We start from the raw sequence: 25,910 nt of genomic DNA, 5'->3' as shown, positions 1-25,910 counted from the left end.
CATGGGCCCCATACCTATTTGCTGAAGAACACACCAAAGCACAAAGGAGCCACAGAGAGCGCTGGCAGGCATGTTTGGAAGCAAGGGCCTGAGTGACAGATAGTCGGAAAGGCATATAATTTCCCAAGTTCAGAAACTAGCTTAACTTTAGAGCAGAAGTTTTAGAGGCGGAACTTGTGTCCCAAACTCAAGAAGATACCCCCCCCCCCGCACACACACACCTCTCTTCTGGCAGCATTGCCCATCCCAGGATACGTTTCTTGAACTCTTCTTTCCCTTCAAGGCCACACGCTGCCTCAGCAGGACAGAATGTGGAGATTGGAAATCTCAGTTGCCTGGGAGCCCTGAGGATCTGGGGCAGCAGTGAGGGTCTGCAGCGCCCCCTCCTGGCAGGAGGGGTTTCCAAATGGTCAGTGAAGGAGCCTGGGGTCTCAGAACTCAAACTTTCCCCTATGGAGAGCCGTGAATGAGACGTTCCAGGGGACCAATCTTTGTGCCACCAGGACCCCAGGGTCTGGAAGTACAGAGAGGGCTGCTGAGGGGCTAGATAGCTTCTTCCTTCAGACAAGGCACACATTGAAAGCTATCAATTTGGAGAACGCTGGAAATGTCAGACTGTGGTTCCCTGGTACTACTGCTAAACATGGCTAACTCCTCAGCCCTGACACACATGCCCCCTGCCTTCCCCTAGTCACAGTAGTACGGGAGCCTCTGACCAGGACATTTGCCTGTGGAATTGTTCCTTTCTTGGGAGAGTCGCTTTTTCTTTGTTCTGTGCTCTGTGCACAGAAGCCGAGCATCTGAAGCGCAGGCCAGAGGTAAAGTGCAACCTAATGCAATTAGCTCAGCTCAGCCTTGGGGCCTAATGCAGTGTGGCTCCTGTTCCTCCCTGCAGGCTCCATGCCAACACTGTGTATTGGCTCCATTATGTGACCAAGCCCCAAGAGCTGCCGAGCATACTGCCCATACTGCTCTGTGCCTGGCCTAGGACAGGAGAGTCTCTGGTCAGGGAGCTCAGCCCTCCTACAGCTGCATCTCTGGCTGAGTGCCACCAGAAGTCACTGCCTGATGGTGGCACTTACTTGAAGATGCCCCTGGGCTTCCTTTGGTCTCAGACACTTTTCCCAGAAGGCAGCTGTTTCATTCTACCTCATACCGTACCCTAGGCCTGGTGGTGGACTATGACACCCCCTCCCTCTCTCTCCCTCTCTCTCTCTCTCTCTCTCACACACACACACACACACACACAGAGTATGTCTTAGGGCGAACTTCTTATACATAATGACCATGGTCAAGAAATTTGGAAGCTCTAGGAAAGAGTAGACGTTATCCCCCATTTCCTCACCCAAGGTCCTGCTAACATTGTGGTTCTCCCCTCCTACACATGTTACTCCACATGCAGACATTCACATCAGGAAGACATAGGTGTGTCATTTTCTGGCCTGCTTTTTTTGCTAGTTAGTTGGAACTGGAGTTTGAACTCAGAACCTCAAGCTTGCCAGCTGCTTGTACTCTAGCACTGAACCACACCCTCAGCCCTTTGTTGCCCTGTTTTTGAGACAGGGTCTTGCTGCCCACATTGGCCATGCCATGCCTGGATCACAATCTGCCTACTCTAAGCTTTCCATCCTCACTGGGGATGACAGGGACACATGGCCACACCTACCTTGTTTCTCTTGAGATGGAGTTTGGAGGACTTTTTCTGCCAGGGCTGGCCTTGAATCACAATCCTCCCATTCTTAGCCTCCCAAGTAGCTAGGATTGCAGGTACAAGACACCTGCACCCAGCTGCTGCGGTTTGTTTTTCTAATTAACATTATATGTAGTTGTGAATATGTTGCATTCTCATCTGGAATCCTTAGCAAATGTGATTCTTGATGACTGTGTAATATTCCAGAGCTGTCCCAATGCTCACTTTCACCTCAGCATTCATGTTCTTCTTATTCTGCAAACCTAAGCCAGAGAGTGAAGTCTTAGAGCAAACTTCCTGTTCTGATCACCCAAATGTTCATCTCCACCCCCAGCCCAGGAGCAGGGTCTGAGCCGTCCCCCTAAACATGCCTTATTTCCTGTTCCCCATCCTCTTCAGGACGGGCAGGATGGGGCAGGTTGCCACCTGATGGTGGGTCTCAGCAGACCAAGCATGATCCTATCCCAGGAACCCTTTGTAAAACAGCCACCTGTCAGAGGGTGGCCGTGATTCCACCGTGGATGCCTAGCACCTGTCCTGAAGAAGTCTGTAGCGTTTGTGCTGTGGTGGGTTATTGGCAGTCTGAGGACTGGAGGACCCCAGGTGGTAGCATAGAACGCTCCTCCCTGTGCAGTAGCTTGAATTGGCAGCTACTGAGAGGTGTGGGGAAGTGCTGGCTTGGGACTCGGAGGCAGGAATCAGGAATCGGCAGAGGCCACAGCTATGGTGGCGCTGCCTAGGTGTCCTGCAGTTCCTACCTGACTCTGGTTGCAAAGCCAGCTCTCTGCCTCTGCTCTGAGCCCAGGGGATAAAATGCAGGCCACAAAGGTATTCTATTCTAGAGGATAGCTCGGACCAAGCTGTATTCACCCTCCCTATATCTCTTCCCACAGGCTCCTGGCATCTCCAAAGCGGACAATCCATCCCAGGGACTGGCAACCAGCATCCGGTGGGGGCAGACACCCATCAACCAGTCCACACCCTGGGACACCGACGAGCCGCCCTCCAAACAGATGAGGGAGAGCGACAATCCAGGTGTGTACGTCACCCGCCCTCTGGGTCACCTCCTGCTGGTGTCCTGCTCTTCTGCAGAAACACACACCTCAGGCCCGGGGGACAGGGTCCAGTCTATTTCCTGTGTGGTAGCTGTGTCTCTTCTCATGTTGAGGATATTCAAAGGCCGGGTGCAGGGGAGTATTTGAGAGAACAAGAGTGTTACAGAGGTAATTTCCAGTGAGGTGCAGGTTCATTTTGTGTAGTCGTTCCCAAACCGCAGTATTTGGATTGAAACCAAACTCTGCATCTTCCAGGAGGTTTTGCATTGGGCGTGAGTCCATGAGGACTGGGTCACTCTGTGCTCACGAGCTGGGACGTCCTCTCCCACAGCACCCCACGCGGCCTCTGTCCGCACAGCTCCAGCCACCACGCGTGGCCTCCTTTTCCCTCCTGCCAGCCCCATCGTTGCCCCTTAGGATACCCATGTCACACCCGCTTGTCCTTGCACACAGCAGCCTCACAGATAACCAGAGAGCCTTGTCATCCCTTCTCCAAGTGTTTTGCCAGATAAATACCCCAAGCCCTTTGTCCAGGCCCCAGAATCCATGAATGCCCATCCCCTTCACCTGGGTCACTGTTCAGTTCTGTGTCCCTCTTGAGTCCCAAGTCCAGAACAACCCGCAGAGCTCAGGTGCAGTGTAACCAGCACCTCCACTGTGGTTCATGCAGCCTTCAACCATATCTGTGCAAGCCCAGTCCCCCTCACATGGCCTCTAACAATAAAACGCCAGCACTGGCCGTGAGCCTATCCCTGTCTAACCTCCTTGCAGTCAGACTTAGGCAGCTGGGTCTGGAGACCAAAGGACAGGCCTTGCCCACCTGCCCCTGTGACCCTCAGATCTCTTAGACTCCCATTCCCACTGCTGCCCTAATCCCTGTCCTTCCAGTATCGTCTGTCCTCCGCAGACCAGTCACAGTCCTTTCCATGTTGTCATTGCAGCCAGCGATCCAAGCCATAATCAGGGCTTGCCGTACGGGACTAGAGACCGCTCCTTAGGTCTCTGTCCCCCTTTCATTCTCTACATCTCTGGTTACCATGGAGTTCTCTGCAGACTCGCCCACTGGACTCGAGTTCTGCTACATTTTCCCAGACTCCCTGGCTAGTCCTGGGGAGACTTGAGCTTGTCTGGGAGACACCCAGCTGGCTCCTGATGATAACCACCTCCTCTGTTTAGTGTGAGGACAGTCCCCGTCAGCAGCCCATTCTAGAACCTTGCCAGGACTGCTTTGCCAATGTTTGTGGGCTTCTAGTACTCCCCAGCTTCTCTCAGTCTCAAAATCATAAATATTTCTTGTCCGTGTATCCTATGGTATGTTCCGTGTGTCATCTCCACACTGTAGGAGTCCTGGGATGTTGGTGTCCATGTTGTACCCACAGCAGATGAGCCTTGTGCCTCCCGCCACTCAGCTAAGAGGGCACAGGACCAGGCTTCCGAGAGTCCCAGTCCTGGCACTACACCACCATACTGACAGCACCCCCTGGTGTTGGCAGAGTCAACAATCCTGTGGACTCCTTCCCTGCTAGACCATTTTATTCCTGAGAGGGAGCTGTCAGACCCACCCTCTGGCTTCTTCTTACCATCTTCAGTCTCCACTGCTCCCCCGCTCCCACCCAGAGAAATCACAAAAACCAAGGCAGCATTTGGGCAATGGAGAACCCAGGCCAGGACTTGTTTAGTCATAGATGACCCAGACTGGCTTTCCTTGTCCAGCCCCGCTGGATCACTGCCGGGTTGATTCAGCTCAAGGAGTAGGGGGCATCCTGCTTTTCCTGATCTGTGCACAAGTGGCTACGTCACATACAGTGCATCTCCAGAAGTGGGTCTGGACCCCCTTATTTGGCCAGAATTTCTTTAGAAGCTAAAATGGGCTTCTCTTGTTTCCAGGAGGGCTGGACAAAGCTCAGCCTCACAGCAAAAAGTGTGCTGCCAGCCTTTTCTAGGCCCCACTGGCCCCTACCCACCTGGGTACACCTTGTCAGGCCCCAGGCTCTTGCCTCTCCAAAAGCCCAGCACTCAACAGTTTCCACCACGCGGCTTCTTTGTCCCTCCCTCCTTTCCTCCCTTCCTCAGAATTCTCCAGAAAGGGAGAAGAAACACCCACATTTATGGAACATTTATCACATACCAGAACCTCTTCTAGTTTTATTTTGGTTCCTCAATCAGTTCTCAGTGGCTCAAGGGGGTCGGCATCACCAGTTCCAGTTAACAGGTGACAAGAACGAGGCTCAGAAGTACAGAAGCGACTTGCTGGGACTCTTAGCCAGTAAGCGGCAGACTTGAGATTTGAACCTAGGTCTCTTCAAAGGCCTCAACATTTTGCACTCTGCTTCATTGCTTTTCACCTTTCCCAGGCAGACTGTTGCTTTCTCCTTGGAACTTTTCACAGCCATTTGCTTATAGTTCGTAAAGACCTTAGACTGAGTGCTAGAATCACAGAGCCCTGGCCTGCCAAGTGCCTAGACTTGTCACCCACATTTGTGACTCCAGCACCCAGCCCGGGATCTAAGGCAGTCGGTGTTTGTGAGATGGATGTCTAACCGGCAGATAATATTTCTTCCGTCTCCCTTGCAGGCACAGGGCCATGGGTGACCACGGTGGCCGCCGGGAACCAGCCTGCCCTGATCGCACACTCCTATGGAGTGGCCCAGCCTCCCTCCTTCAGCCCGGCTGTGAACGTCCAGGCCCCAGTCATCGGGGTGACCCCCTCGCTGCCTCCCCACGTGGGGCCCCAGCTTCCGCTGATGCCCGGCCACTACTCACTCCCACAGCCGCCCTCCCAGCCTCTGAGCAGCGTGGTGGTGAACATGCCTGCCCAGGCCCTCTATGCCAGCCCTCAGCCCCTGGCGGTGTCCACCCTGCCTGGTGTGGGGCAGGTGGCCCGCCCCGGACCCACTGCTGTGGGCAACGGCCACATGGCAGGGCCCCTGCTGCCTCCTCCACCACCGGCTCAGCCATCCGCCGCTCTCCCCAACAATGCCCCTGCCACCAATGGGCCCCCCACAACTGACTCGGCCCATGGGCTGCAGATGCTGCGGACCATTGGCGTGGGGAAGTATGAGTTCACCGACCCAGGGCACCCCAAAGGTAAGTCCTGCCACCCACACACACCTCCCTGTGTGCCTGCTCCATGCCTCCCTGCCCGGTCACTTCCCCGGCAGGGGCCAGACAGACTGTGCTTCATGGTGGCTCCTTCTCTGGTCTTACCTAACCTGGAGCTGCATCAGGTCCTCACCCTGCCCAGAAGAGCCTGGCCTCAGACAGGGGAGGCCAGAGGGCTAGAGTGGAGGGTGGGAGGAAAGGGCTGTTTGTATGGACAAGAAGTGCAAGACAGGAGGAGGAAGGAAGGGAGAGCCTGAGACCAGAGCCCCAGACCATACTCACCTCTGACCTTTGACCATGCTCCCCTCTGACCCCTGGGCCAGGCTAAGGTGAACGTTGAGAAGGAATCATTTCTTCCTCTCAAGGCTCCCTAGAAAAGCCCCCTTGGGATTGTTCACCATTTTCTACCCATGAGGACATTCAGAACACAGACTGCCCATGCGCCCTCCAGGAAACGCCTCCTCTGCCGAGCCACTGCCTGAGTACAGGACCAAGGCATTTACACCGGTCCAGGCACAGTCTCAGACGGTCCTGAGCCAGAGCTAGGGGGGGTCTGTGGAACCTTGGAAAGAGCAGCCCAGCCTTCAGTGGATCCTCCTTCCCCAGCCCCTGAGGAGTTTCCTTACAGGGAGGCTCAGAGTTAGAGCCTTGGGAACAGAGTCTAAGGAGGAAAGAAGAAACATATGAGGGCATGCTTCTTGGTATAAGCACCAGCATGGAGGAGGTAGGCTCTGAATGAGGCTGGCAGGTTCATCTGCTCCTAATTATCTGCTGATCCCTTAATGCCAAGGTAGGCTAGGTCCTTCTCCTGCCCAGGCTAGAAGACAAACTGCTGGGTCTCAACCAGGTGCAGCAGCTCTAGGCACAGGAGACAGGATCCGTGCTGAGCAGTCCAGACAGCCTGCCACGGTACCTAGGCCTCCTTCAAAATGGCCAGTAGACAGTCCTAGACTAGTTACACATCTGGACACAACTTCTTTGCCTCCCCAAAGAGCAATATCCAAGTAGCCACTCTCTTCTTACCTCCAAAGATTCTGTCTCTAGCCTTCAGAACCATTTCCCCAAAACAAAAGCCATGCATAGGTTTCTGTCTGGTTTCATCCCCAATCGGAGTGAGCCCTGGCTTCCTTTGTCTTAGAAATCAGCACTAGCTTTAGGTGATAAAATTATAGGAAAATACATCTAAATTCTAGCAGACTCTTACTTTAAGATCTGTTGTTGTTGTTGTTTTCTAATTTACTAGATGTATACCTTGTTTGAATTATTTTGGTTCAGCCCCGCTCCCTTTAAAAAGTCTCCCCCAGCCCCTCAAAAACAAATGCTCACTCTGACACAGCTGGCCATGGGAGTCACCCAGTCTTTCTCAAAGCCAAGGGGCACGGGTTGGCTTCCTCGTCCTCCCATGGGTGGCATGACTTAAGAAAGGTCTTGCTGACTAGGCATGCATCCAGGAAAAAGAATTATTCTCTGCAAGATGGAGCTGGCCCAGAGAGCAGGGGAGTCCCTGGCCTGGTGCTCAGCAGCCAGCTAGGACCCGCCTCACCAAGCTGCTGCGTGTAAGCCAACCTCAACATCCTTAGCCCTAAAAGGCAGGAGATGGGGAAGGCACAGGTGGTAGGGACAGGTGGCCATTGAGCCGCCCAGCCTGCTGGGTCACTGGATGGTTGTAGAGTGGATCCAGTGACAGCTGGGCAGAGTCCATCCTCTGTGGTCTCGAGCCTTACAGATGAGAGGAGAGAAGAAAGAGCATTCTGATGGGATGCTCTGTCAGGTCTCCCAGGGGTAGACAGAGTGTGGGTGAGAGCCAAAGAGGAAAAACCAGAGAAGGGTTCAAGACCCCACCTTCTAAGGACCACCACCCCGCCATGCCCGGTCCTTCGGCTCCAGCCAGTGCCCTGGGTGACCTGTCTGTGATGCTCATTCCCAAAGGATGCCCTCAAGCCAGCAATTTTCCCAGAAATTACATTTAACTCGCTTCTGTGTGTGTATGGTCCTCATCAGCTGGTAGATCAATTCCCTTGTATTTTCCGGGAAGAAAGGCAAGGAAGTATGCACTACAAATGCTTAACTCGGGGTGGGTTTTTTTTTTAATAATTTCTCCTTTCATTTCTAATCTTAAAAGCCTTTATTACTGAAGCTATAATTTGTCTGTCAGATCTCATGTCAAACAACGGCATTTTTTTTTTAAAATAAGAAGCCCAAATTTTGAAACCAAATCTTTGCAGCTTGCTATAGGAGAGTCATAATCCTGACAAGACCACGTGAGTGTGGATTTGGGTCACTTTTAATTTTGCCCCTAGGGATTTTTAACATCTCTGAAACCCAATTGATTTCACACTCTTAAATGATAGACAGCTAGCTCCAGGCGGGAACAAGAGGCGCTGTACGATTATATCAACACAAGTCAGAACTCCACTTTAAAAAAAAAAAAAAGAGGAAGAAGAAGAAAGGAAAGAATTTTCCTTTTCTCCCGTTCTCTGTTTGAAACCTTGCCCGGCATTTTAATAAGATCCACGGTAGAACACAGCGCGATCTAGCTCATTACAGCCCTGAGACTTTGCCTACTATTGTTTGAGGTGACAACCTGGCCTCTTCGTGGGCTTGAGTAATTATGGAGAGATCCCCCTCCACGAAGAACAGGTCTTGCCAGCCAGAGGGATGGGCCACTGGTATTTTTAGACTTCATTAGAGCTCTGAGTTAAAAATTTCACTTTTTGTTTCTTGTAATTATCATCTAACCAACTGAGTGAAATTTTCAGTCGGAGCTCTATTAGTCTGCCTTCCCCCACCTCCAGTCCCTCCAAAAAAAGAAAGGGGATGTTGGGACTTTAATTTAAAATTTAACCAATTGAAAAATAAAGGTAGTGTGCAAAATGCCTTTTGATTCGCAATAGGTCAAATGATTGTCTCTCATCTGTGACTAGAGAAGCCAGCTTGCGTGCAGTTCACTTTAATGAGTGTTATTTAAATGCATTGAGCACATATAGATTTTCCTAAGAAATGTACGAGATAAATCTTTCGCTGAGAACAATTTGGGGGTGGGAACAAGCTGTGGGATTTTTTTTTAGATTATATATATTGAAAGCTAATTAAAAATAGATTTCATGTGTGCAAAGTGATAAGGGAGGAAAACAGAATTAGTTCCATTTGGATCTGTTACGAAATACCTGAAATGAGTGTCTGGTTGTTGGATTGGACCCCCGAGCTAAGCCTGGGGGAGTAGTTTGGCCAAGCCAGGCTTCCGTTCAGCCCTGGGGTCTCCTGTCCCTGTCTCTGGAGCTCCCTGGGTACCCACAGCAGAGCTGCAGGCAAGGGATGTGGTGATTTCTGTTGCTTGCTTTCTTCCCTAGAAGCTAGATTTAGGCTCAGCGAGACTGTGCGTGGCTGAGGAGAAAGGACCAGGCTAGGCCTGCCTTCTGCTTGCTTACAGACCACCACCCCCCAAAAAAAAAAATTAAGTCCTAGGTGACTTCAATAGGAAGATGTCTTTTTGTGTTTATTTGGGGGGGTGTTCCTTTTTTGTTTGTTTTGGTTTAATGGAATTATTATATGAACTCAGGGCCTTGCAGATGCTAGTGATGTACTCTCCTGCCCCTTTTTGCTTTAGGTTATTTTGCATATAGTCTCCCTCTTTTTCCCCCAAATGGCCTTAGATCTCAATCCTTCTATCTAATTCCTCCCAGGTAGCATGGCTCCCAGGTCCAGCTTGTCTGCTGAGATACAGTCTCATGCACTAGGGCTGACCTCAAACCAAGAGTCCTCTGATCTCCATCTCACAGGTAGCTGGGATTATAGATGGGAGCAACTATACCAAGCTCATGACTTAGATTTTTTTTAAATAGGCCTAGGGTAAGGAACTGTGAGAATCCATCTACAGGGTTTGGCCACATGGCAGAATATACTTAGACCCATCCTGTGGTCCCACAGTTTTCTCCCATCCCATTCCTGCTCCTAGGACCCCACTCCAAGCCCTGTGTGGATGACATCTACTTCCTACTCTACAGGTGACAAAGCAGGATCTTGGAAAGATACTTTGAGGCATATAGCTGTATAACTGGGCAAGTCCTTGATTTCTCTGAACCCTCTTCTCCAAGCTTTAAAATGGGGTGACAATACCAACTTCCTGTGCCTAGGGGATGACTGCCGAAAGTACCCACTGTTGCTGCTGGCACTAGCCCAGGGTCAAGTGAGCTGAGAGGTGGAGGCTGGGCCTGCCCAGTGCAGTATGCTCCGGACTGGCAGCACCAGTTAATGCCATTCCATGGGGGTGGGGGGTAATCTTCAGGCATGTAGCCAGCTCAGATCTCATCTCTCCTCACCCCACTCTCTGACATGGGGTCCACTGTTCCCTCTGTAATTGCAGAGATACTCTAGAAAGAACTACAATGCATGAGAAATTTATTTGCCCACACATATGTAGGCAAGGGGCATAAAATGTTGTCCACTTTGCACTCACCTTTCCAGACCTGCTCTGCCTATGTTCGCATCCTGAAAATGCTGCTGTGAAGCCATCAGGGTTCAAACTCAGAGCTACAGGCTCCAAGACGCAGCCAAGGTAGTCTCTTCCAGACACAGCCTGGGCCTGCCACAGGGCTGTGGTTATGTCCCCGGTGGTCCTCGCTGCTCCGGTGACCGGTGACATCAGAGAGGAAGGAACATCGGGTAGGGGAGCTCCTCCCCAGCCTGATCAATAAATGGGGACAATTTTGATCTAGGTCTTCAGCACTCAGAACCTTTCTGCCTCCTGAATTACCTTTTCCTGTGCTGTGTGTGGGCCGCCCTGGGTTTCCTTCATTTGCCCATGCTTCGTGTTTTGAACATGGCACCTGCAAGGCAGATTATCTTTTTCTATTGTCTCCTCACTGGGAACCCCTGGGAGGCAGGCCAGGACATCATCCCGTTCCCACTTTGACCTCAATAGCTAAACCAGTGCCCAACACAGAGATGCTCAAGGAGCATACAATGGTTAAAGGCCCAAAGCACCATGCTGGGCCTAGAGCAAGGCTCTGAAACTCCTCTCTTCTCTTTCTGTAGTGAAAGCCGTCAGTCCCTGAGAGCCTCAGGCATTCAGGTGTAGAAAGTGCCCTGATGAGAGTCATTCTGCAGCCTACATACCTGGCCCACACCTATACCCAAGAATTCCCTGTAATACCTGCCCCAGAGCATATGCGATCTGGATCCCTGCCTCAGTTTCCTCATCAGATAATGGTAGAACCTGTTTTGGGGAGGATTCAGTTCTTTTACCTAAAACCCTTAGTCTAGTGCCCAGGGTGTAGCAATCACTTTGGGAGTGTTTGTCGTCACTGTGTGCATCACCAGGACCAAGGCCATCTTGCAGCCTCCATGAGCTTTTAGGATCCAGGGTTAATGTGACAAATCAAAGACCAGTTCAATGTCCAGAGCCTTAGAAGGGCATGTTAACACCAGGATATCTGAAGCACCTAGTTTCCAGGGGTCCACTTTGAACAGAAGAAAATTGCCTTTTCCCATTGTAATGTCTTTTATAGTCCTCCACCATCACCATAACAACGGGAAGGAACCAGCCTGTTGCCTGTTGCCGGCCCTTCCCTCTAGTTCCAGGAGTCATTCATCTTTGGAGGGCTCTTCTCTTCCACCCTCAGGGGCTGTCAGCATCCTTCAGCTTGACATCGGAGAGGAAGGGACATGGGGTAGGGGAGCTCCTCCCCAGCCTGATCAATAAATGGGACAATTACAATTTTCTGGCTTCTACACCCCAAGCAACCAGGGTGGGGGCTACTGGCCAATAGCAAGTGGCTGGCAGTAATAGCAGGTTTGGCATCAGGCTCCCTGAGTAAATTCACATTCTGCCATACCCTAGAGCCCAGTAAACTTGCCTGGAAACTGGTATACTGGGCCTCGAGATAGAGATGGGCACCATCCTATAGATCTGCTTTGCAGATTGCATCCTGTGCATAACAGTGCCTGGCTCACAGCAGGGTCACGGTGTCACCTGTTGAAATGAAACCTGGTCCTCTGATGCTTTGGCCTCTCACGTTCCTCTTCCAACCCCCACACTCTTTCCCAGAAGGCCAACTATGTCATAGCCTCCAGAATGCGCAGCTCTGTCCCTACCCATTACGTATTTCTTCCTGGAAAAACCAGTGCCCAGCCTAGGACAGCCCAGGAAATCCCTCACCCTCTCCCCTTCCCAGGGCTCTCCTCCCCTCGCCCTCCTCCCCTTCCCAGGGCTCTGTCCTCAGGGGCTTTGTTCTCATTAATTGGAAAGTTGTCCAGGGCTTAACGGTTTGGTTAACAGATCATATGACTGTGAGTGAGCCAGGCAAGCAGCAAGATGCAGGAAAGGCAACCCGACACCCTCCGAGAGTGTCCCACAGATGACCCTGCCACGCTTGCCTGCTCAGCAAGGCCGGGGCCAAGTGAAGGAGCCCTGAGCCTTCTGCCCATGCTGAAGGCACACAAAGACTCGGCCTCAAATCTCTGGAGGTTCCTCTGGGTCAGAAAAACGGCACTGGCAGGAATGGCCAGAGGGAGTCAAAATGTTGATGAGGGGCTGTGGACATGGCTCAAGTGGTAGAGCGCTTTATCAAATGCAAACCTCAGTACTTCAAAAAACAAAAGAAAAAAACAAAACCATTGCTGATAGGAATGAGAGATCTTTTCACATGGAAGCACATGAATTTCTGAAAATGGGATTGATCACAAGAGGAAACCAGCTGCCCTGGACCCCAAGCTCTGCCTTCTCTCAGCAGCAGCGAGCTGAAACAGATCCCAGCTAAATTGCAAGCTAGATTGTAGTAGGTCAGTGACACACAGGGGCCATACGAGAGCTTGAGTCAAATCACCTTCCTTCCATGAAGCACCTTCTGTGCAGTCCACACACTTGGCTCTTCCCAGGAGCCAAACAGGTTCATCTTGAATTCCAGGTGAATGTCCCTCTTACCTCCACTTCTCTTGGGTGAGGGTCCGTAGTGATAGCCAGTGTTCCAGATACTAGGCATGCCCTGGGAAAGAGGTGGGGATTGGCCCTGCAGGAGGTGGCACTCCATGTGGGGAGACAAGAAGGTGGCAGCAGTTAAGAATTAGCAAGGTGCTGGGAAGGTGGCTCAGTGGTAGAGCACTTGCCTTTCATGTCTGAGGCCCTGGGTTCGATTCCTCAGCACCACATAAGCAAAAAGAAAAAAGCCAGAAGTGGCGTTGTGGCTCAAGTGGTAGAGCACTAGCCTTGAGCTGAAGAGCTGAGGGACAGCGCTCAGGCCCAGAGTTCAGGCCCCACGACCGGACCCAAAAAAAAAAAAAAAGAATTAGCAAGGATGGGGGGCGGGGGTGGGGAAGCAGGGCAGTATGGGCAGAATCTTTCAAGAGCAAAAGACAGGCAGGTGGCTCCTCAAGTACTAGGTGCTAGGGAAGAAAGCCTGAGAGAAGGCCAGAACTGTGTATTTACAAGTTCACAGCCACACACATGGATTCTTGTTCACATGCATAAGCACATACACACTTTAGGCCCACTATTATGATGGTGCATAGATTCAGTCACACACACACACACAATGTACTCTGGCTTGCTTGCACGCATGTGTGTATGTGTCCGCATCCTTCTGCTCAAGTGGACCACAGAAGCACCCTCACTTGAGACATGATCAGAGCTAGTGTTTGCAGAGTATGGGCTCCAAGATATTTTTTTCCCTGAATACTGAGCACACAAAGCCTGGCTACTAGCCAACACCTTTACCTCTTTTATCTGTTTGGTGGGTAACAACCCCAGGCCTTAACAAGAGTCCATCCATCTTCAAGGCTATGCTGGTTTTTACAAAATGATAAACGGGGACTTAGACCTGGGCAGGAGGCACCTGGTCACCATTCATCCCTGATGGTGAAGTTGGGGACGCATTCCTCATATACCTGATTCTGACCTAGTATGACAGAGGTTTAATGATGAGTTTCAGCTTGCTGAACCATACTCTGATGGGCCCCGTCTGCCAAGGTCTATAAGCAAAGGTGCACAGACTTGGCTGGCCCTGGCATTGTTCAGAGGCTCGGGCAGGTTCTGAGTGTCGTTATTTCTGGGCACGCCAGCTGCTTGCCCCCATTCGATGGAGGTGGATAGGGGCATGTGGTACCTCCAATTGTGAAACCAAGCTGGAGGAAACATAGCACAGACCCAGTGTGACGAGAAACCATTTGGTTGAAATCGTATTCCATTCGGGGGCACACTCACTAGCCTAAAAATGTAAAAGGTAAAAATAATACAAGCAGAGTAGTATTTTAAGAAGACAAAAACATTGTGTAAATTTGCTTGAAGAAAAACAAATGGCCAAAGGTTGCCATTTACTGAAATAGTTGCCATTGCTACTTAGATAATAGAAAGAGGGGCATGGGTAAACAAATAGACAGCACAGCTGTCTTAGAGGAAAGACCACGCAGTTCAGTGCATCACCATGCAATTGCTCTTCACTGTCCTAATTCCTCCCTCCCTCCCCACAGTCTGACACATGACCAAACACAGCCCTGGGAACAGCCTGGCCTTGCTTACTGCCCTGTCTCTGCCTTGCCCTCCTCTTTTCCAAGTGCCCTCTCAGATGTCATTCTCCAATGCCTGAGACCCAGGTCTGTAGACATATTCATTTATTGACCACCTTCTTCAAGGTCAGTATCATGATGAGGCGGGAAGCTGCTGGAACTGCCATCATATCATACCACAGACCCGGCATCTTAAACCACAGAAACGGGTCTTCTCATAGCTCTAGAAAATGGGCCTCCAAGGTCAAGGTACCAACAGGGTTTGTTTCTCTGCTTTTCCTTGTGTCCTAACATGGCATTTGTTCTGTGTAGGTGCATTTTTAGTGTGTCTTCCTCTTTCTAGAAGGACAGTAGTCTTACAGATTAGGGCCCATGCCTGTGGTCTCATTTAACCGTAACTAGCACCTTAAATGTTCATCTCCAAGCACAGTCAAGCTGGGGGTTAGGGCCTCAACATTTGAATATGAGGCACATAGTTGATAATAGTCCGTAAGCCCATCTAGTTGGCAATGGAAAGAGTAGTCCCTTAATAGTTACTACAGATTTGTAAACATGACTGTTAGCTTCAGATACTGAATCTTTTCATATATGCACTTTTACCATGGCTCGTCTACAAAACTGCCCTCACAGTCCTGTTAACTGAACATCAAATACATTTTCTATTACCTGTGTATATGGCCCATTTTTATTTCCATAGAACCTTCATGCCTGAGAGAACACAGGGGACCAAGCAGGAGCCACCAATTGCTAGACAGTTTGTCCTGTTAAATAACTAAGAGCTGTCTCCCCATAACTTCTAAGGTCCCACTTTCCAGAGCTGTGTCCAGAACAAAGCTAGCCTGTTGTACATGCGAGCCCTTCAGACTTTGGAAGATGGCAGCTTTTTTTTTTTTTTTGTACAAACCAAACCTCTGCAGTGACTTAGCTGATCATCTTGGAAAGTCCCCTTCACAGACATTCTCCCCGGGCATGTTCCTTCTTGTCAGATGCCTACTAAAGGGACACTAGGTGACAGTCTGGGTGGCCTATTATTTTCTTGGTCCTGAACATTGCAGATATTCTAACTTTCCTATAGTGATTGTGACTTACTTGTTCCAAACATATACTCCTGTTCATACAGGCACACATACATTCACAAAATTCCAGAGGAAGAAAAGAGAGGGGGAAATCCCTTTTAAGGCCCTTACTGTCTACTGCCTGCTTTCTCTATAGTCTCCTCACTCCACTTTCTCACCAAGACAGAGATTGTTCATCATTTCTTTTTATAGATTTCCCCCTCATTTCATTCCAACATCTTTTTACCTTTATAAAGTCATGGTCAAGTTAACCTTTCTCCTGAGGTTTTTAAATTGTTTCTTTTGGACTCTGGGAGTTAAGTATGTCTGACCCATACCCCAGCTCCTCATCTCTGTCTTTATGAGTTTGAATCTACTTTGTGTGAGTGCATAGGTGTGTGTGTGTGTGTGTGCGCCCACACACACGCACACACACACTATGATATTGGGGCTTGAACTAAGGGTCTGGGTGCTGTCCCTTTCTGTTCTACCAACTGAGCTACAGCTCTATTTCTGGGTTTGGGGTAATTAATTTGAGATTAGAGTCTCATGATCCTCAGATCTCAGCTTTCTGAGTATCTGGGTTAACAGGCACCTGACTTGGTTTGAATCGATTTCTCAACCATCCATCCTCTCCAGTCCTTCCTTCCCCACCCCCACAGAGAATGTCAGAAGTAGCTCTTTCCTGAAAGACCCTTTTACAGGTAGAGAAACAGGTTCAGAAGTATCATCAAAATATCCCAGTACCATGAGAAACTCACTAGAAAATTCCCTGTGAAACCTCCCTCCCCCACTCCTGAGTGCCCCCATGTAATGACTTCATCTCCTGCTAGGAATTCTCTATCCTGGAAGCCTTCCTTCCTCCCACAGACTGAGAACTACACAGAGATAGCCACGCATCAGATGCGTGGGCCGAGCCTGCCCACACAGCTGCTAGGATCTGCGCAGTGGACGCCACCAGTAGCCTTGTGTGCCCAGAGGCTACTGCAATCTCACAGGGGTCATACCCTGTGGTGCCCCATAGTATGGGATGCCACAGTATGCAGGGGAGAGGGAACTGCCCCAAGAAGAGAAGAAAAGACAACAAGGGCAGACTCCAACTTGGGGATACAGGAGCCTTGGTGAATTACGTCCTCAGTGAACTGCCCTGAGCAGAGACCTGGTCTCCAGTGACTACAAATACTGGATAGATGGTCAGCCATGCTTTTCCAGAGCACCTTCAAGATTCAGGCCCAGTAGTCCAGTAGCTCATTATGACCTATTCCCTGTTGCTTATGACCTCAGGGGCCCCTAAATTGAGAAATCAGTCACCTTGTGGTAATTCAGAAGGCTCTTGGTCCTGCTGGCCATGTGAGCAGACAGGCTTCAGAAATTCTCACTGACTCAGAAATGATTCTCATATTTTAGTTCTTTTTTTCTATGTCTGTTGCCTTTGGGATTCCCAGTTGGATGGCCCTGGTCCCACAAAGCAAGGAGGTCTTCCCTGGGTCTTTGTAGCAGTGAGACCTGTGGTTATGGAGCTAGTCCTGTGGGATGGTCTCCAGCTTGGGCCAGAGTAGTCACAAGCAGAGCTGAAATGTGTGGCCTTATCTTCCAAAAGGGCACACAGAGGTGGAGAGTTGTGGGAGTTTGAAACACCTTGACCCCATTGACCATACCCTTTCCATCATGCCACTCCTTGAACCATCCTGTTGTGGTCTGTATTGTCACTGGGTGTGTTTAGGGTAAAAATGAACAAGTGCCAGAGGAGCTGTTTTACCTCTCCTAGCATTGTGTCCTGATCTTTCTACACATAATTTGGTGAATCTTGGGTTCTTTCCTCATCTCCAAAAGATGGAAGGAAGGAAGGAAGAGATTTCCAAAGTAAACCCACAATGCTTGCTAGGCCTTTTGAGGAAGCTGCAGACAAGACTACTAGCTCCAGCAGAAGCCGAGGGAGCTTGGGAGTCAGGCAGCTCTGGAGATTCTTTCCTGTTGCTACATCTCCCACGCCTTATTCAAAGTATTGCCAATGCAATAAAGTTAATGGAGCCAGTCATCCTCTGAAGAAGCCAATTCCGTGCAAAGATGATACATCTTTGAAGTTAATGAGGTCTATTAATTGAGCTTATGCCCTTTTAAATGAATGAAAGTCTTGAAATCTACCAAACAGGAGCACATCCATTTAGAAGTAGTTATTGACGCCTCATGTCTCTGTCACCAGTGGATGAAGAGCCACCAGCGCAGAGCTAGAGGAATTGGCTTTGTGCCCACATTTAGCATAGCCTCCTGGGAAGCTCAACAGATGTCCTGTCTGGCCAGACATTCTTGTCCTCAGCAAAGTCCTCAGATCAAGCTAAGGGTGTGACTCAAGTGGTAGGGCACTTGCCAAGCTAGCACAAAGCCCTGACTCAATCCTCTATTTGGCAGAAACAAAAAAAAGTCTCCACATTCATGTAGTACAGCCAAAGGGGCTGGGCAATCCCTTGATAAGTAAAAAGAAAAGAAAGTTGACACTACTGACCCTTGGCCTTCTGAGGAAAATCTTCCCAGCCTTCACCCTTCAGACAAGGTGTCCGGATTAGCTGGATGGTCACCAGTGCTCAGTGGAGCAGTGGAGGTGGCTGGGGGGGGGGGGGGGGGGGGGGGGGGGTGCTGCGACAGTTACCTTGAACTGATTGAGTAGAGACCTGCGCCTTGCTGCAGCCCGGATAGGGGCCACCACACCAATAGCCCCTGGGCCACTGAACATGCATCTAAAAAGCTCTGCCCAGTTTCCATCTCCTCCCCAGTTACCACCACTCACAGTTGCTTAAGAGCACAAAGTGGCACTTGTTGTGCCCACAGAACATCTGTTGAAGACAAACTTGTGTTTATAGCTCTTCACTTCAAAAGACTGGCCGTGTTATAAAAAGAAAGGGACCATCTGTCCCTCTTCTGGACCCCAGCGCCTCTTGGAAGAGATTGCCATGCAAGAAGGCAGTGAGAAGTCAGCCTCAACTTCAGGGAACTATTTTAGGGCCAGAAAAGAATAGTGCCTTCCCGTCGGGGGCTTGGATATGCAGGCGGAGGCGCGGCTGGGGGGACCTGTGGTGGCAGGTGCTGGCCTCAAGGAGGATGGCTGGAATCCAGTGGATGTCCCAGCAGTGTAGAGACCTCCCCCCTCCCTCCCACCCCCAACAGCAGAGGACCAGTGGGAGGAATGTAGGTTGTGAGAGAAGAAATACGCAGCATGGCGGCCCCAGGAAAACACCTGCAAGATGTGTCTGGAAGTTTGCTGTTGTGCAGTTAGATGCTCCCCTATTTGCATCCCTCTACCTTCCTCTTTTTTATTTACAAGTAAGGTTGTCCCCTCAGGACATTCTGGGTCTTGAGAACAACTATGGCTGAGTGATCTCTCCCCAGGAGCTAAAGGCTGAAGACCTCCAGTGTCTGAGGGGCCTGCTTGGAGTGTGTCTATCCGAAGCCCATGAGCAGAAGATATAGAAAACTCATGTGAAAATCCAGGAGAATTTGGGTAGGGCTTGAAGTGCAACTGAGGTTAGCACAGGTGGGACTTGCAGAGGAGGGACTTTCCGAGCTTCCTGGCCAGAGTTGAGGCCAGAGTCCCTCCACAAGAAGGGCTCTTCCTGCCCGACTTCATGCTGGTGTTTCAGTTCATGACTTCTAAACAATCATGTCATTGTCAGCCCCCAGCTCCCTGAATCAGCACATGGTGTTTCTACTGGAATCTATGCAGATTCTAGAAAGCTTTGGTCTGTGAGCCTCTAGGTCTGGGGATTATTTTATTTCTGATCAAAGTCTGCATCCGACCTGGGACAGGAATGGGTAGGGGGCACAGCTGTTCAGAAGTGGGATCCTCTGAGGGCCTCCTGCCAGCTCATCTGAAACCCAATTAACTGACAGCATTCCTTCTTCTCACATGCTCCCATTCACATCTGTAAATGTCCCGAATCCCCCCACAGCTCTGGCTCATGCATTTAGATTCTGAGGATAAAGGCAGTGCCTGGCATAGTGTATTGAAGGCTCTCAGAATCCTAAAAGGTCACACTCCTTTTATTCTTGCCTCTTTTCAGTTCTTTTCCGTTCTTATTGATTTGGGGGGGCACAGTAGGCAAAGCTCAGTACTTCCACAGAAATAAAATATTCTGCAGTCAAACCACACACCATAAAGGAATAATTGCAGTCTGTATATATTGCTAATGGACATCTCTCAGCAATTCCCTGTCCCATAAGCTTTAAACACAGACATTAGTATAAATATGCAGAAATTCCCCATTCAGGCAAATTACTCTGCATTTCTGAAGGAAAGGGAGATTAAGCATGTGCTGAGATCTTTGAGGGAGCTCAGCAGAACGGGGAAACTTTTCTGGCTCTCAAAGAAGGAGGCCTCGGACTCCTGAGAGCTTGATGCAGACAGAACTGGAGGCCTGGGGAGCAACCCCTCCTCCCCTGGGCTTCCCTGGAGGCCGAGGCTCCGCGTCTGGAGGAGGGAACTGCCTCCCTCCTCAGTTGCATCACTGTCACCAGGAGAAGCTGTTGCTTCCCTGCCTCCTGAACCTGCCGTTCTCCTGAGGCGGTGGTGGAAACAGAAGCTGAAAGGTGAAAATACAGTTTCCTCTGTCCTCTCAGCTGCCTGACAGCAGCCTCGGGGACAGTCCAGGCCTCTGAGGGAAACGGTCCCTGAGGAGCCTAGGGGCAGTTTGTAGAGCCAGCTGGGTGTGAGTGCCTAAAGCCCTCAGGCCCCACACCATCTGAACCTGAGCCTGCCATCTCCCTGTCTCTGGCCCCTTCTCCCCTCATGTCTCCTCCCATGTCCACCTCCACCCTGCCACATATCCCAAGCACCCTACTCACCCCCAGTCAAGGCCAGCAAAAGGCCTTCATCTCCCTGGGCTCTGTAGCCAGAGCCCAACCCTAGCCAATCTGCTAGGAAAGCCCCTCCCTTTCAGGAAGCTGAGAGGGGAAGATGCAAGATGCCCCCCTCAGCACGGGCTACGGAGCCTGGGGGGTGATAAAGTCTGGCTTCCCTAATTGCAGATGGAAAGACAAGGTGACTCTGCCATCCACCTCATTGTTCCCCTCGGCCCCCACCCCTCCCACCACCACCACCTACCTCCAACCCCCGTGGGGCTCACAGAAGTCTCCTTCCCCTCCCAAGAGCCCAAGCACAAGGCCACCATCCCTTCCCCTCTCCCCCTCCTGCCTTTATGGCCACGGGGCTCTGTTCCTTGCCTCAGGGGGCGGGGGCTCCATAGCATCCTCAGAGAAGCCAGGGACCAGGGCTGCTCAGAACCTGTCCAGTGCTATGAGTTGTGAGCTCGTCTGGAGTCACAGCTCAGCCTGGGAGCAGGGCCCAGGGGTCTTGTGGGGATTTAGTATGCGTCTGCCCGCCTTTCCACAGCAGACTGAACCCCAAGGGAGAGAATTCAACATGGACACCTTGAGGCAGAGGAAAGGGGACTGGGGGCTGCAGCTGTAGCCTTATGGCCTTGCCTGTCTCCAGCTGAGGACCAGCCCAAGGGCCTGGGAATCAAGGTTCCCTCCCGAGAGACCCAGGAGGCCGTTTCTGTAGCATCCTCTTCCTAGTTGGAATTCTGAGGGAGTAGCCTCGGCTTGGAGAGGCAGCCCTCTCCTCAGCTAACCCCGAGTACATGTGCAGACTCCACCCTTCCTCCCCACCAGCGAGCATCTTGACGGTCTATTTTCATGTCTGTCTCCCCCACTCGACTGTGAATGACTTTAGAACACCCCCGCTGGTGGCCGATTTAGCAACTTTCTGGGAAATGTAAAAAGGTACCTGTTTCTTGAGACCCTTGCCTGAAAACTGTCAGAGTCACAAAAGAAACCTAGGGTGAGTGTTAGCTGAATGCCGCCCCCTGGAGTTGTGCAATGTGCAAGTTGAGCAAACTGTGAGCAGCAGCACCAAGAGACTGAGGTTATTCCCCCCCCACCCCCCCGGCTCCTTTTCTAAGCATGTTTGTGTATTGACCCATGGTGTACTGACCCGCTCTGAAATGAGAGTGCTATCATGATCCTCACAGATGAAGAAGGTTAAATATGATATTCCTTTCCCATGTTTACCCCACTGGTTAGGGATAGAATGGGAATGAGTTATATGGACCTTAATCCCAGAGCCTGGTTATATTCACTTTGCATCCTCCAAGCCTGGGTGCCAGACTGGCTGTGTGAATGCTTGGTGTGTGTTGCGTGTAATAGCTCAGAGGGGCCCAGCCTAGCCTCCCACCACTGCTCCTCCCAGCACTAAATCTCTGCTTCCCACTTGGGAAAAAAAGCAGCTGCACTAGATGCCTTCACATGGACCCAAAGTGTCCAGCAGTGAGGAATCCCTAGTCCTCAGAATGACATCTTACTTGTCAGCTGAGCCTCACCCAGGCTTTCCTGCTACCTGCTCAGCTTTTCTGTGGTCTCAGTTGACCTCCACCCTCAGGGCTCCCCTGCGAGCTGTCACCTCCTTCCACCTCCCAGCAGTCTCCTTAGAAGCCATCTGACCAAGCACTCCCCTAATCAAACACTCACAACAGTCACTTTAGGGTTGCCCTCCTCCCCTCCCGCCAGCCCCTCAAGGCCTAGGCAAGCAGCAGGGCACTTGCTCACAAAGCCCCCACTACACGCCTATCCACACTTGCTTTTACTTGCCCCTCCTCAGCACTTCACAACCCCCATGCCACATGGGCCTCCCAGGCCAAGTGCCAACCTGGGGTGGGCCTGCTACTTGTTCTCTCCAAACAAGGGCTCCTGGAGACGGGGCCTGGGAAGAGCACGATAAACTAGGAGCCCCCATGGGCAGTACCGGGATCACGTTTAGCCTAGTCCAGTCCCAACTTGCTCCTGCCTCCCTCTTGGCCCATAGACCCCTGTCCCTCAGGATTCACATCCATGCTCAGACCCAGCCGAGACAGCTTCCTCCACGGGGAGTCATGGGTGGCCTCCTCAAGGTTCTCCAGCTACCATCCCAGAACCCCCACAGCTGACAAAAGGGAAGTAGGGTGTCCCATGAGGAGCTCTAGGAACAGATGTAAGAAGCACAGGGAGGCAGAAGTGGATCGTCTGCACTACAAGACCTGGTTCTCACATCTAAGAGGGAAGAGGGGCACAGTAACTATTCCCTAGCCCCCAACCCATGAGGGTGCAGTACCTACAAGAATCCAGGCCCTCCCCTGGAGCACTTGGTGGCTGGAATCCCCAGGCAATAAAGAAAGAAGCCCAAATTGAAGGCCCCAAACACCCAGGAGCATACTAAGAAGCCACCAGCCACATCCCAGACAGACAGACAGACAGTTCCTATTCATAGGGCACAGCCTGCCATGCTCTCCACCTAAGTCTGGCCCTATAGAGCTCTAGCTAGGGCTTAGCTTGAACCCCCTCCAGGGATGAAGGATGGAATATGGAGGGGAAAGTGCACATTCCCCTCTCCCCAAACCAGGTCATTTCTTTAGAAAGATGACCTTACCCCCTGGGGAACAGAAATGCCACCACTGGCCCTTGTTCTTTGAGCAAGCCCTGCCACCAGGAGGAAGGAGCTCTGGTGAGTCACGATAGCCAGAGGTAAGATCCCTTCCAGAAAAAGCTGTCTGCAAGGACCTCTAGGACCAACTTCGGCCAACACACGAGTGAGGCCCTCTGAGTGACAGCCCTTCCGAGCCCGCTGGGTCTCTCGGCCCCTTAGAAGAAGACACTTGGCTGGTCACCCGATAACCCTCAGGAACCCACGCCTTTCAAGGCCGGCTTTCCATATGTTTTGTTCCTTCTCCCCAGTGCTGGTAAACAGAGATTGCTCAGTAAATACTTGTTGAATGCTTACATGTATAAGTGACTAGCAGAAACTGATCAGCACTATGCACTACAGGCATCATTGAGCAAAAGTCACCCAGAAGTATTTGTCTTCTTGCCAAATACCTATCATTTCACCCTCCAGAGGTGGAAGGAGTATCAAGAGATGGAGTCAAATCTGGGCTACACAGTAAGTTCAAGGCTAGCCTGAGCTACACAGTGAAATGCTGTCTGAAGACTAGCGGTTGAGGTATAGTTCCGTAGTAGCGTGTTTGCCTAGCATGTTCAAAGCCTTGGGTTTGACTCCCAGAACCTCAGAAAAAGAATGCCTCTTCTATCAGTCAAAAGTTTCTGTGGATCTTCATAACTTGATTCAAATATTTTACCCCTCACATTCTCTCTTATGCAGTTATTTTTGCAGGGTTTAACCTTATTATCTTCTTACTGCACACTGACCGTGGTTAATTCTTTTTGATGGATCCTTGTTCCAGGTCGGGCCACACCAGGTTCCTGAGCCCTGCTCAGGAGCTCCATGTTCTTCTTTCTCTTGAAGGGATTTGCTGTAATCCTAGGGTCTGTCTCCAAAATAAGCCCTGGGTCGCTAAGGCTGTGGAAGCTGTTGGTCAGTCAGTTGAGCTCGCCAGCCCTACCTAGGGTTCCAGCAGCTTCCAGGGGGTCCATCCTGCCTTCCAGAGGCCTAAAGGCCCCTCAGCATCTCAAGTACAGAGAGCCCAAGGCCTCTGGCTGGCTTCAGATTTCTTGGGTCTTGCCTGGGCCCCTTCCTCCCTGGGGTCACCCCAGCTGGCTCCACAGCCAGCCCCGCCATCTTGCCTGCCAGCCACCTCTGCCCAAACCCCGCCACTTAGCATCTTCCTCTTTTGTCTGCATCACCCACGGGCCCCACATGCCCAAATGATCCCTAACTCTTCCTGGACCCCAGGGCCTGCTCTGTCCCACGGCAGTGTCCGGGATAATAAGCAACAACATGTAGCCATTTCTAAAAGCGCCGTTTTGAATTAAGTGCGCTTGATTCAAATCCGGATCCTCCTGTTCATCTGTACAATGGGGACAATCCTTTAAGGAGGTTCAGAGGACGAAAGGCGATGAAGTAATAACCCGGTGGGTCTCAGGTGGGGTGACAGGAAGGAGATCGGCACCAGGGCAGGCTGAGGAGGAAGTCCTGTTGCTTACCTACCCCACAGACCCCAGCTGAGGACTAGCTACGGAATTAGGAAGAAGGTTGAGCGCCGCCGAGGTCAGTCGAGTGGCTCCTTTAGCTTCTTGGGGTTTTTCCTGCAGCCTCTTGGCAGGGTGGAGCTCCAGCCCGACCCCTTCCAAAGGCAGGCTGAGGCCAGAGACTGCGCAGGCGCAGTGCGCTGGGCCGGGAGGGCAGCTCGTTTCCCTTCCCGTCCTCTCTCCCCCGCACCCTCTCCGGCCCCGCCCACAGCGCCCGGCCCCGCCCACAGCGCCGCCGTCACGTGCGGCGAAGCCCCGCCGGGAGGTTCCCGCGCGGAGGCGGCGCGTCTGCGAGTGCTGATTTGCATATGCGCACGCCGGGTATTTATAACTCCTCTCTAGCCAGTTCCGAGTTATTGATGTCTTAAAGGGACTTTAATCTGAGCCTTCTTTTCTTCAAATGGGCTTTTGATTTCCGGAGTGATATTATACATGGCTGTGAGCTATTGACGGAGCGGCGGCGGCGCGCTCTCGATGTGCTGACGCCGGGAATCTGCGGCATAAATAAACTTCCTCCGGTGGAGTCATTACGGAGCGCGGGCCGCGGGAATTTATGGAAAGAGCAGATTAAACGTTGAGGCCGGAGCTCCCCGCGCGCCGCCCGCCCCAACTGCTGCGTCGGGAGTTCGCGCTGCTGATTCAGGTGGAAAATCAGACGGACACATCGCTTGCCGGTGCATTTTTGCTGTGATTTATGGTGCTGCCGAGGAGCGCTCCGAAGCCGCCATTGATAATCCCGGTTAAAACGGGAGCATAAATTACCGAGACGCGTGGTTTCTTTTCGGAGTGGTCGGGGCCGGGCGGGAGCGCGGTGAAGACGGATCACATCACGATGTGCTTATGCATTGTAATGCGGGACACTTTTATGCCCGTAATAAAACATCCCGCCTACAACTCTGTTTATGAAAGCAACAGATAGGAAGATCCATAATGCCACTTAATAAGAGTTAATCACCTCCCATCGGGACGCTTTAAAAGGCTTTTTATTGCATGTTGAAAAGCTCTGACCATAATGAATACTCTGCACACTGTCAGGTGCCAGTCAGGCCGGAAGCAGCAGAGGCTCGGGTGGAAAGGGTGCTCAGGTCTCTGACCACTTGTCTGGACTCCTGAGTGGTTTTCGTTGGTGTGGTTTGCTTTGTTTTTGTGTTGTCTGTCGTGGGGCTTGAACTCTGGGCCTGGGCGCTGTCCCTGAGCTCTTCAGCCCAAGGCTAGTGCTCTACCAGTTGAGCCACAGCGCCACTTCCTGTTTTGTGAGTGGTTTATTGCAGATAAGAATCTCATGGACTTTATTTGCCCAGGCTGGCTTTGAACTATGATCCTCAGATCTCAGCCTCCTGAGTAGCTAGGATTACAGGTGTGCGCCACCAGCACCCCGCTTGGACTCCTGGTTTTTAATCAGAACTAAGAGCCTCCAGCCTGGACCGTGCCAAACCCTTGCTCTTCCTGAGACTGGGGGCTCAGGATTTTGGGCTCGGAGCCCTATGTAAGTTCTGGGTT

At 51.3% G+C, this 25,910-nt stretch overlaps 1 protein-coding gene across 2 annotated transcripts in view; it reads left to right on the top strand.

Moving 5' to 3' along the window:
• Klhl29 (kelch-like family member 29) overlaps nt 1-25,910 on the top strand; it is a 135,592-nt gene that overhangs the window by 71,550 nt on the left and 38,132 nt on the right. For both annotated transcript variants that reach the window (XM_013013611.1, XM_013013610.1), the window contains exons 2-3: nt 2,584-2,725; nt 5,320-5,832. In XM_013013611.1, coding sequence (XP_012869065.1) covers nt 2,584-2,725; nt 5,320-5,832 — 655 coding nt within the window. The remainder of the gene's footprint in view (nt 1-2,583; nt 2,726-5,319; nt 5,833-25,910) is intronic.

The sequence above is a fragment of the Dipodomys ordii genome, unplaced genomic scaffold, assembly GCF_000151885.1.
Source record: "Dipodomys ordii isolate 6190 unplaced genomic scaffold, Dord_2.0 Scaffold20, whole genome shotgun sequence".
Taxonomy (NCBI): Eukaryota; Metazoa; Chordata; class Mammalia; order Rodentia; family Heteromyidae; genus Dipodomys; species Dipodomys ordii.
This window is presented reverse-complemented; position numbering and strand designations above follow the sequence as displayed.